At 44.4% G+C, this 12756-nt stretch overlaps 1 protein-coding gene across 2 annotated transcripts in view; it reads right to left on the bottom strand.

The window, feature by feature from the left end:
- The window catches only part of DYNC1I1 (dynein cytoplasmic 1 intermediate chain 1), a 251207-nt gene that overhangs the window by 16198 nt on the left and 222253 nt on the right, over positions 1-12756 (bottom strand). For both annotated transcript variants that reach the window (XM_066627128.1, XM_066627126.1), the window contains exon 16: positions 3233-3358. In XM_066627128.1, coding sequence (XP_066483225.1) covers positions 3233-3358 — 126 coding nt within the window. The remainder of the gene's footprint in view (positions 1-3232; positions 3359-12756) is intronic.

Here is a 12756-nt window from a genome sequence, read left to right as displayed (position 1 = left end):
GGGGGAATTCAAAATAGCCTTACAATACAGTATATTCAGCCTGCTAATTTCCATTACATCTACTCTTCATCCTACTGGCTTCTGCTGTTCCTTCCCAACCCACCATTTCAGATTTTCTTACATCAGGACCCCATGTATACATTTAGGCACTATACCATTGACTGATTCATTCTCTAGCCACGGGAAAGGTTACAAAAAGAAAGATGGCCCATGAGACTAGTGTAATAAAGCAGTTACGACACTGCACTATAAGCCAGGAAATCCCCAGTACAAAACTTGCCTGTGCAGTGCACTCATGCATAACAAGCCATTATATTTCATCGTCAGCTCACATTTTCAATATGAGGATAACAATGATGACCTACCCTACAAGGCTGTTGTGAGGACTACTGAGATAATATTTATAAGGTGTTTGAACATTTTATAAATTAGCACAATTGAAAACCCCATAGAAAAGTATTTGGAATGCCCCTTTGTTTGCTATCTGTTTGCAGCTATTTGAAAATCAAACAATTTTGCAAAACTGAAATCCTTATAGCTGTGAAAAGGATCTCAATTTAACTATAGTAAGATGTAACACAAGAAAGACAGAAAACTAAAGATATACAGAAATTTAAAAAAACAGAATTCTTTTATTATCTTACATAGAATGTTACTTGGCAGGAAGAATATAGATGCAATTCCATTGCAATCACCATGTCATGTGACAGTTTCCAACATACAGGTTTGTAAGTCCCATCTTAACCAATGCTGTGCTATGAAAGTGTCTGAAATTAGACCATCAGTCAAGTTCAAGTAAGCATAAATGTGAAAGCCACATTTCAAAGCACACAGGCTCACTAACCATGTCATTAAAAGTCTGGGAGCCCAATCCTGGGAGCCGTATAGCACATTTGCGGGGCTTACTGCCAGGCTCCCACTAGAGCTAGCCCAGCACCAGCCAGAGCTGGGCTGGCGCGCAGCGGTCACCCGGGTTCTGCAGCTTGGCGGTCTCCTGGACCACCGGACTGTGGAAAGGGAGGTGGGGCGTGGCCGAGGGCATGGGGGAGGCGTTCCAGGGAGGGGGAAGGCATGTCAGGGGCGGGGGAGAGGCAGATCCGCGGAGCCGAGCTCCGCAGGATCCAAGGCGCTCAGGCAGGGCTGCTCGCCCTACACGAGTGCCTTTACTTTAGCAATGACCTTTTAGTCGCCGCTAAAGTGAGTAGCCCCATTGCAGGGCTGCTTCCCTTACTCGGGGGAAGGGGATGAACATCCTGAGGAGCCTCCCACGGTAGCGCAGGAGGCGCAGGATCTGGCGGGAGCCTGCCATGGAGCCATCGGACCTGGGCACTACAGGCAGCTCAGTATTGGGCTGTAGGTCACTACCCAAGTAAAGGTATTTTTACAGCAATGCAACTTTTGTATTTAATCAATTAATTCACTAATTAAAATAAAACCCTATAGGTTCTCTGTTAAAACAATAGTTTATCTTGCCTAATGTGTCCAAAACTTATTTCCAAAGTGTTGGTATAAGAATTTTGATTGATAAGGCTAAGCTGGCAAACAGGATGGGCACGTTTTGTTTTGCCTTACAGTACTTAAAGTGTGCGCATGCATGCGTAACTACACAAGTCCTGAAGACTTAAATTAGGTGACCAAAAATAACCAAGTAAAGTCAGGTTATAACAGTAGAAGTAGCGATTGCCATAATTTTATTTCAGTATTTCTTCCTCAGTGTTTTCATACAGCTTTCGGAAAGACAAGAGATCCTGATCCAACTGTACACAAGCAGGGCTGCATCCACATAACCTGATCCAAAAGGCAGGGTTGCATTCACATAAGCTGTTCAATAAGTTGCTATTATTTCAATCAGCTGTTTCCTCTTCCAAACAGCCAATTGGCCCAACAGAAGCTCATTTCAGAAGGATGTAGGTGAGGAATCATGCCAGCGCGTGTTAACGTCCCCTCACCGGACAACACCGGACAAGCAGTTGCCAAGGGGACATCGTCAGATATTGTCAATGTGGCATCCAAGTCGTGACGAATACGATCAATTTTATCTGCGAAATGTTGTGCAAACACGTCACAGCAGCTGACCGTGTGTTCCTCCTGGTCTACTGGAGAGGCCTGACGGAGGAGGCCCCGTACCACACGGAACAGCTCTGCCAGACGGTTCTCAGCAGACGCAATGGTAGCAGAGAAGAAAGATCTCTTCGCTGCTACCACCGCCACGGAATAGGCTCTGTAATGAGCTCTACTCTGTGTCCGATCGGATTCATCACAAGTTTTCTGCCACTGTCACTCTAGACACCTGCCCTGCCACTTCATCATTCGCAGCTCCTCAGTGAACCAAGGAGCCACTCCGAGTCTGCGACGTGGCAGAGGTCGCTCCGGAGCCATCTCATCCACTGCCCTGGTCATTTCCCCATTCCAGAGGTCAACCAGGGCTTCAGAGGAGACGCCAGTCTTGGCAGTGGGAAAATCCCCCACATTTTAACATGTCTGAAGCTGCTGCTTTTGAATGCCAGGTCGGTGACTAACTCCTCCTGCCATGTCCAACCAGGTCTCCGTAATACATACCAGGTCGGCTTTCTCATCCAGGATTAAATCCCAGTTGATGCAGGTTTTATTTTTCACCGACCTGCCATTCAAAAGCAGCAGCTTCAGACCTGTTAAAAACACCAGGCATAAGTGAATAAAATAGTTCTCAGATACACCATGAGAAATGCGATCAAACAAATGAAAAGGGCAACAATCACATTGTCTGAATTAAGTACGTATCTTAATCAAAGCCATGCGACTGTTACCCTTTCCACTTATTTATTCTTCAAAAAAATCAGCATTCAATTTCCTTTCAACAAAGTAATCAGTTCTGAACAGTTGCTAATAAATACTTGTTGGAAACACCCTTAGAAAACTGAATATATACATAACAAGAGTGACATTGGTCACATTACTTAAAAAGAATATATACACACGCAAAACAAAGTAATTAGTATTGAACATCCTGAGATGGGGGCATTTGTTGAAATCCAGTTCAGCCCTCACCACCTAACCACCATTGGTGGTTAACGTATTCAGAGGCCTCAAATTAATGGCAAAACTCCCACTAATTTTAAGGAGGCAGGATTGCTGAATTGACTGATGGCACCAAATTAAGTGATACATATTTTGACCTCAATGTAGAATGCATTTTTCCCCCAATCAACCCGAAACAGAAAACACAAGTATAACTAAGAAGAACATCAAGTACCTCTCCAACATCATAGATCCAGATCCTTCCTTCTGAGTCCCCGACAGCTACTTCCTTCCCACCTTGCGCCCAACGGACTCGATTGAGAGCAGAGGCTCCTTCAATTGTCACACTGGCAGTTGGAACCTGTGAAGGAAATTATTTTCATTGGGATGATGACAAAACTGTGATATACAAGCATGCTACTCTGCAAAAAAATGTTTGTGTCAACGGATGACATTCTCTTGAAATTGCTTGGAATACCATGGGTCCCTTGTGTTGTGGGGTTGGGGTGGGGGAGAAATGAAGAGGCTTAAAAAGGATTCATTGTTATTCACCCTCATGCTGTACTAAGGAAGGGGAAAAGAGGGAAAATGACAGATTGGGGGGGGGGGACTCAAAGAGGCAATAATACTTTCTCTCAATAAATAGGAGAGTGACGCAAATCTTTGCTTTAGATCCTGAACAGGGAGACATGCAAAAGCCAAGCTAGCTCAATTTTTATTATGGCCTAACATAGGATCAAAAGATGAGTTATGAGTCAGCTGTGTGGCAAGGATTAATGAGCTTAAATGTGGTACAATGCATAAATTGAAAGCTGAGAGGAGTGTTAACAGGGTTTCATATAAACATTTTACTGACCTAGAGCAATTAATTTAGATGAGACAGGATGGGGTCAGAAACAAAAGAAAAATAGTCTACAAGCATGGCATTAATAATTTACACATTGTTCCTTTTTGATACATACTCTTCTGGGTGCTCTAGATCCTTATAGCGAGAGATGGTCTAAAGGTGCATGATACATGATGCAAAAGCTAAGCTGGTCCAGCTTTGAGCACTGCTTTGGAGGGATGGGAGATTTCTTAGAAACCATACCTCAGTTAGCAATTTGGAGGTTAGAGATGTAAGAATTAAACTCAAGGCAACCCTTTGCTTTTGACTTAGCAAAGCAGATTCATGTCTGCCTGAATCCCATGTTTACCACTTTGAGCTCCATGGAAGAAAGCCAGAATATAAACATAATAAATAAATAAATATTTTTAAAAGGTACCACCTAGGGAATGCTATCTACCTGGAAGCAAGGCTGGCCCTAGATCAAGTGAACCCCAGGTAACAAGGCCCCCCTCCTGTTTGTTCCACTTTTTAAACACCTGGTTTTTTTTACTGTATTTGTAGCCCCTTTCGTGACTCTGATGCATGACCTTCATGTATGATTTATCCACAGAAATTAAATTTACACAACTGGACCTGTGAATCTGTATTTATTCACCCCTTGCATATGTAAGAGTCCACACACTTTGGCTGGTCTCAGAACCCTGTCCCTTCCCTCCAGGACCCTGTCGGCTCTCCTCTAAGCTCCACATTGGGGACAGACCTGCAATTGTGCAGGAAAAGCCTGCTACAACTGTGTGGACCATCCCTGACCACCACCACCCTCCAGCTCCAAAACATGGAGGTGGGAAGGCAGCAGGAGACTGTTTCAGTACTGAACAGATTTGTTGCTCACAGTAAGTCTGCTATCCTGTACCAGAACAGCCAGCCCCAACCTTCCCTCCAAAGCCAAAGGGGCAGGCTAAGACTTCCTTTGGGGCTGAACAGGGAAAAAAAATCTTAACATTTCAGCTTATCACTGCCCAATGAACCAAGTCCAATCTTCCACTCCAGTTTGGAGCTGGAGAAGTGGGCAGAGAACGTCCCTGTGGTCATGCTGTACTTTTCGAAACTCAGCACAACTGTGCAGATGATTTTGTTCTCTCCCCAGATCCAAGCCAGAGAGAGACACAAGGTGGGGCTCCTCTCAACCCCCTCACCAGAGGGAATGGAACACCAGCCTCTGTAAAAGTAGCAAATAGATATATGCAAATCAAAACAAGTCCGTTTCCATTTTTTCTATGTTAATATCTTCGTTTTAAGAGTAATTGGAATGCTTGGCACCCCCAAAGCCCATATGAATCACCTACTCCTAAATCCAGCCCTTCTTTAAAGCTATGGGTTCAAGTCCTACCATTCACTGGCTAGGTGGCCTTCTCAAGATATATGGGGCACAATCCTAACCAACTTTCTAGCACTGAGGTAAGGGCAATGCAGCTTTGAGGTAAGGGAACAAACATTGCCTTACCTTGAGGAGGCCTCTGTGACTGCCCCCCAACTGCAGGACGCAGCACATGACCCACTGGCACAGCTACGCAAATGCTAGAAAGTTGGTTAGGATTGTGCCCACTGAGTCACAGTTTTCCACCTATGACAACAGATGCCTGTCTTTAAGGATACTATTCTCAAGAAACAGCTTCAAGGAAGATAATGGGTTTTGAGATTGATCATTACGAGTGTTTCATTCTTAATATTTCATATCTACCATTGATTCACATTGCAAGTGTCTGTCACCATGTGAGACAGAACCAGTGAATGTGCAGATCTGCCCACATACATCTGTGAAGCTGAGTAGTGGCTGCAATCTACATACATCAGCCTACAATGGAATAGATTCACTGAGATTTTTGGGAGGTGTGTGGAACTACGCCAAGGTTACATTACAGCAAGTGACCAGTGGATTCCAGTGACCACCTTTAGTAGTAGTCAGGGCCAGCCCACCCGTGCAGCCAAATGAAGCAGTCACCTCAGGCAGTAGATTGGTGAGGGTGCCCATCTTTATCCACCTATTATTATTATTATTATTATTATTATTATTATTATTATTATTATTATTATTATTATTTTTACCCCACCATTCTCCCCAGAGGGACTCAAGGCGGCTTACAAACAAGGTTAAAACAAATTAAAAAACATAATTTAAAAACAGGTAAAAACATAACGACATATCGTAAAAACAGTAGTCAGATAAAAAAGTAGTCAGGTAAAAGAGCATAGCGCAGCAAATTATAAAAGGATCAGGCCTGTAACCAGATGTTAAAAAAGATATTAAAAGATGTTAAAAAGATGTTTAAAAGGCCAGGAACTCAGAAGGCTTGTCTAAACAGAAGGGTCTTCAGGCCTCACCAAAAAGTTTCAAGAGAGGGTTCTTAAGTCAAGGGGAAGGGAATTCCATAGTGTTGGTGCCACTACTGAGAAGGCCCTATTTCTTGCCGCCGCCCCATGTGCCTCCCTAGGCAGGGGCACTTGTAAAAAGGCCTTCTCTGATGACCTAAGAGGATGAACTGGATTGTACGAGAGTAGGCAATCTCTAAGATACCCTGGCCCAGAGCAGTATAGGGCTTTAAAGGTCAAAACCAGCACCTTGAATTGGGCCTGAAAAACGAATGGGCAGCCAGTGCAGCCGCTGGAGAAGCGAACTGACAGAGTCAAACCGCCTACCTCCAGTAACTACACGGGCCGCCGCATTCTGCACTAGTTGCAGTTTCTGAACCATCTTCAAGGACAGCCCCACAAAGAGTGCATTACAACAATCTAGCCTTGATGTCACCATGGCATGGATCACCACGGCCAGGTCTGCACAATCCAAGTACGGCCGCAGCTGGTGCACCAGCCGAAGCTGAGCAAAGGCCCCCCCTAGCCACAGCCGCCACCTGGGAATCCAGGAGCAGCTGCAAGTCCAGATGGACCCCCAAGCTGCGGACCTGCTCCTTCAGGGGGAGTGCAATCCCATTCAGTGCAAGCCAATACTCCAGCACCTGCATCGAGGATTTCCAAACCAGGAGAGCCTCTGTTTTATCCGGATTTAATTTCAGCTTCTTAGCCCCCATCCAGATCCTCACTGCCTCCAGACAGTGCTCCAGGACATCAACCGCCACCCTGGAGTCTGAAGGAAAGGAGAGATAGAGCTGGGTGTCATCAGCATATTGATGGCACCCCACTCCAAACCCCCGGATGACCTCTCCCAGTGGTTTCATGTAGATGTTAAATAGCATGGGGGACAGAATTGAACCCTGTGGCGCCCCGCACCTCAAGGGCCAGGGTGTCGAACAGGCATCCCCCAGTAACACCATCTGGGACCAATCCTCCAAGTAGGAGCAGAACCACCGCAAAACAGTGCCTTCAACTCCCAGTTCAGCCAATTGGCCCAGAAGGATACCATGGTCGATGGTATCGAAAGCCGCTGAGAGGTTCAGCAGAACCAACAGGGACGCACTCCCCCTGTCCAGTCCCCAGCATAGGTCATCCACCAAGGCGGTTTCCATCCCAAAGCCCGGCCTGAAACCAGATTGAAAAGGATCCAGATAATCCGCTTCATCCAAGACCCTCTGGAGTTGAGAGGCCACTACCCGCTCAATTACCTTGCCCAGAAACTGGATGTTGGAGACTGGTCAGTAGTTGTCTAATACAGTGGAATCCAGGGAGGGCCTCTTCAGGAGGGGGCGAACCACTGCCTGTTTCAAAGCGCATGGTAAAGTCCCCTCCATCAAGGAAGAGTTGACCATCCTCCCTGTCCACTCAGCCAGTTCACCCCGGGCAGCTCTTATCAGGCACGCTGGGCAAGGGTCAAGCAGGCAGGCAGATGGCCTCACACTCCAAAGGAGTCTGTCCACATCCTCAGGCTGTGCAAGCTGAAAAGAATCCCACAACACAGGACAAGCAGTTGCCAAGGGGACATCGTCAGACATTGTCAATATGGCATCCAAGTCGTGACGAATACAATCAATTTTATCTGCGAAATGTTGTGCAAACATGTCACAGCAGGTGACCGTGTGTTCCTCCTGGTCTACTGGAGGGGCCTGATGGAGAAGGCCCCGTACCACACGGAACAGCTCTGCCAGACGGTTCTCAGCAGATGCAGTGGTAGCAGAGAAGAAAGATCTCTTTGCTGCTACCACCACCACGGAATAGGCTCTGTCAAGAGCTCTACTCCGTGTCCGATCGGATTCATCACAAGCTTTCTGCCACCGGCGCTCTAGATGCCTGCCCTGCCACTTCATCATTCGCAGCTCCTCAGTAAACCAAGGAGCCGCTCCGAGACTGCGATGTGGCAGAGGTCGCTCTGGAGCCATCTCATCCACTGCTCTGGTCATTTCCCCATTCCAGAGGTCAACCAGGGCCTCAGATGAGACGCCAGTCTTGGCAGTGGGAAAATCCCCCAGAGCCCTCAGGAAACCTTCAGGATCCATGAGCCTCTGAGGGCGGACCATAGAATGCAGTCCCCGCCTCTGCAAAGGTAAGAAGCTGCAACAAGCCTAAACCTTACCAAGAAGTGATCTGTCCATGACAACGGAGTGATCTTAACCTTCTCTACATCCAGATCACTACCCCCGTGCCCAGCTGTAAATACCAGGTCCAGCACGTGTCCTGCAGTATGTGTTGGGGCCAAGATCTTCTGGGACAGCCCCATAGTTGTCATGGCAGCCATGAAATCCTGAGCTGCACCTGCTGCAGGGGCCTCGGCATGAACATTGAAGTCCCCCAGCACTAAAAGGTGGGGGACTCCAATGCTACCCCCGAGATCACCCCGGTCAGCTCAGGCAGGGAGACTGTTGGGCAGCAGGGCAGGTGGTACACCAACAGAATCCCAATCCTGTCCAGCCCTTTCAACACAAAATGCAGGCACTCGAACCCAGCAAACTGCTGAACAGGGCACCTGGTAAGGGAGATGGAGTCATGATAGAACATTGCAACTCCCCCTCCCCCTGCAATCTTGGCTGCTGCAACACCTGGAAACCTGGTGGACAAAGCTCAGAGAGACTAACTCCTCCTGCCATGTCCAACCAGGTCTCCGTAATGCATACCAGGTCGGTTTTCTCATCCAGGATTAAATCCTGGATGATGCAGGTTTTGTTATTCACCGACCTGGCATTCAAAAGCAGCAGCTTCAGATCTAGGGACTCACTGCAAAGACCACCAGGCATCCAAGAATTGGGGGAAGGACCAGAAGGAGAGATGATCTGCTATGATGGATTCTCCTTCTCCTGTAATGGCCTATCCAGCCCCCACCACCATATCTCCCCTGGCCAGTCACTCTCTTGATAGTGGCACCCTTCCCTTCCCCTGAGCTCCCTCCTAAGAAAAAACACATGTGGCGAGGCCCACCTTCTGAGACTGGCCTGTACAGACAGAAACAAACAGCAGAGCTGCTATTTGCCTCCATTGCTTCTCTTTTCTGGGTTTGAAAAAGAAAGAGGCGAATAGAGATGAAGACGAAACGGAGAGGAGAGGACAGCACTGAGCTAGGACATTGCAGAATGGAAGGGGCAGAGGCTGCACATCAGGTAGTCTTTGAGTAAGTTTGTTTACTGGGAACTTAAGTCACTGGTAGATCATGCCGTTCTCATTCATTTCTACTAAGCTTGTAAAGCAGATGTGTCTGGGACACCATGCGTCCTATCCCGTTTTTAGATGCTTTGGGGAGAAGCAGTGAATCTTGTTCCTAAGCAAATCTGTTAGGAAAATATTGTTACGGATATATTTATCTCCATCAGAAACAATTAATACAAAGTACATTAACCTTTTGGTTAGGCTCATTTTAAATGAGATGTATAATTCTGCTTTTACCTCAGTACAGTATTCAGTTCTTAATAAAACATTTTCAAAGTTCAGTTGAATAGTAAATACAAATTAAATGATGGATTTTTATTGGCCTGTTCCTGCAAAGCTAACAATGGAGATAAATTACTGAAACCAAATGAGTGTTGGGGTCAGCACTTTTGTTATTTTATTAATAACTAAAAAATAGAAAAGGGAAGAAAAACTGCTTGGAAATTTATTTCACTTAAATATACTTAATATTCTGCACTTGTTAGCTCATGGAGACTAAATATAATCTCCAAATGTTTTGAAAATGCTACCAAGAAATCCCATTCTTGTAAGACAGAGGGCTGTAAGTCAGACAGAGTTCTATGGAAAGAAGTAATTTGTCTGATTTTCCATCTTGGAGAGTTACATCCGTTTTTCAACATAAATCGAATATGACAACTTGCTCTCTTACTAAGCAAACAAACTGTGGCCTTCAAAAGCTGGGACAGAATCACGTGCTATCGTGGTCCTGCAGCCGGATTCAAAACAGGCTGTACCCATGAGCTCGATGTTACTGTCTTATATCTAGCACCACAACAGTTGTCAGAAACCTGTTTCTCCTCATAAGTCTGTGTGCATCACAGAATAGAAATAAGCCCTTAAATGAGGCATGATGAGATTGGCATTAACCAAAGAGGAAATAAATTGGGAAAATGAAAGGAAGAAAAAAGCTTAAGCCCCTGTGAGCTAAATACTTCCAAAACTTTCTTTATCAATTGTACTTCGAAGGTATGTGCAAATTTTTAAAAAGCAGACAGCCACTTTTACAAGGTGGAGGTCTTTTGTGATTTGCTTTAACTGGGTCATACTGAAACATCATGTGAAACAGAAAAAAAATACATTCTCACATGTACTGTATATTCAACTTGGGATCCACTACAATATGTGGCTGTGGAAGTAGCATTCTCTCCAGCTGCTTCAGGATCCTTCCCCCTTGTCATCTAAAATAGGTGCTTCCTTCTAAATTTGTGGGGAAAATGCATAGATGCATTTTTGCTCCCAAGGTCTAACATGGATGGTGAGTTTTAACAAGATTCTTTGAATAAATTGAAGAGAAATAAATGGAATGAACAATAGCGTAGTTGTACATCAGATAGGTGAAAAGTTAGATAACTGTTATCCACAACTATCTATAAAATAAAAGTTTGCAATATAGTCATATCAAGTTTCTAAACAGAATTAGCCAGAAGGACAATCTCATTGATTTTAGGACTGGAGTGCCTAGATACGGTAGCTGATTTCATGTACTAGATGGGCTAATAGAACATTCTTCTGGGAGTCCAGTCATTTAAACCTACAGCGTAACACACAGATAGGCTTGTAAAATGTGTGTGTGTTTTAGTGGTTCATTTTTTGTACTCACTTCTAAGGCTTTTATGCGTGTTCCAGTCTTTTCCTGATCCTAAGCATATCTTGCAAAAACAAATTTGGGTGAACTTCTTCAAATGGGGGACTGCTGTCTCAATCCCAAACTTTTCAAGATCTAGTAAGCTTCTTCTTTGTGCATTTAGGGTAGCCATTTCAATTAGTTTAAATCCAAGAATATTAACTTAACTAGGTTGTGGATTAGTGCTTTGAGACTTTGTGCAATGTACTGATTTTATTCATAGTCAGTCTCATGCAAAGCCTTTCAGCTATTGGAAGACTGAAAAAGACATTCTAGCCTAAAATCCAAGCGAAGCTCAAGCGTCAGTGATTTCAATACGAGTAATTTAAGCACATGCTTAACTTGTGCTCTAAAATCAAGATGCTTGAAATATGCTTAACTTTTGCTGGATTGTGACCTAATAGTTCTGGGGAAGTAAAATCATTATAAAGAAAAGTTCTAAATTGCCAGGCAAAGGATCAAAAGACTAATCGCTTTCCATTGAATTTTCTCCTTGGCTGATGTCGTAGCTCTCTGATTTTTCCTGGCAGAAGGTTTGGGTGGAATTTATTCTTGCTGATGTTCTAGGAAAAACGAAAGTTTATCTGCCTAGCATAGGCTAACAGTCCAAATTAAACAAATGAGAATAAAGTCAATGCGAAGGGCTGCTTGCAGTCCCCCATACTTCAACTACATTGATTACAGTACAATTTCCATGTCAGTAACCATGGGCAAGATTGCAGCTTTAATAAAAATACTGTCCATTTTAAAAATAAAAAGAATAATTTTTCCCCTTTCTTTTCCTTTGGCAATCGTATGGTTTTGATATGAAGCACTCTTAACAGCAACACCTGTGGGGATGTGTTCCTCTTCTTTCCTTCCCCCAAAGAAACACGGAAGAGAAATCCCCTCCCTATTCATCCTCCTTCAGCTGCCTGCTTTATAATTAAGCCGGCTCTGCAGCTTCCTGCTCAGAACACTTCAAAAGATGCTGCGTCTCCACTTGACAATCCAGTTTGTGTATTCATCCCTCCTTACCTGTCTAAGGTGATTTATGGCAAACAGCAGTAAAAACTTGCATTTTTGTTTTAACTGAAATGTATGTCATAGCAATATAAAACAAGGAATTAATCTCCCTTTCCCCCCCTCTCCCAAAAAGAGATGAAAATATTGGCACTTGTTGCTTTTGCCTTCTTTACTTGGTTTATTCTCCACTGCACATCAGTTCACGTGCATATAAATCCATCACTTTCTCAGTCTCTTATACACCACCAATGAATTAAGCCCTGTCTTGTCTTGAAAGCTCCTGCCTGAAGCCTCTATGGCGCCACTGCACTTTCTGGATTTTCTGCTCCTGCAGACCAACATAGTCATTGTTCTGCAATTACAAAACTTAATTTTTTTTGAACCGTGATTATTCATTTCTCTAGCATTTTAAGTTCACAAAGCACTTTGCAAGGGCTTCTTCCTTTCATCTGGATCATCGTACTGTTTATCTTATAATTCTTACAGGATTGAATAGTCCGTCTGCCAGGCAGCCTGCTGCGAAACATATAGGCAACAGGGCACAAAGCAATGATTTTTTTTTTTCAGAGCTGATCTGCAGATATTGGCTGCGTGATGTTTGCAACTTTAAATCACAAGACCTGTGCTGGCAGAAAAACAGGAAAAAAAAGTTCAAGGGGCAATTTCCATAAAATCAGAATTATGCTCAGTCATT

The sequence above is a fragment of the Tiliqua scincoides genome, chromosome 5, assembly GCF_035046505.1.
Source record: "Tiliqua scincoides isolate rTilSci1 chromosome 5, rTilSci1.hap2, whole genome shotgun sequence".
Classification (NCBI taxonomy): domain Eukaryota; kingdom Metazoa; phylum Chordata; class Lepidosauria; order Squamata; family Scincidae; genus Tiliqua; species Tiliqua scincoides.
The sequence above is the reverse complement of the archived record's forward strand: the minus strand, read 5'-3'. Positions and strand labels throughout refer to the sequence as shown.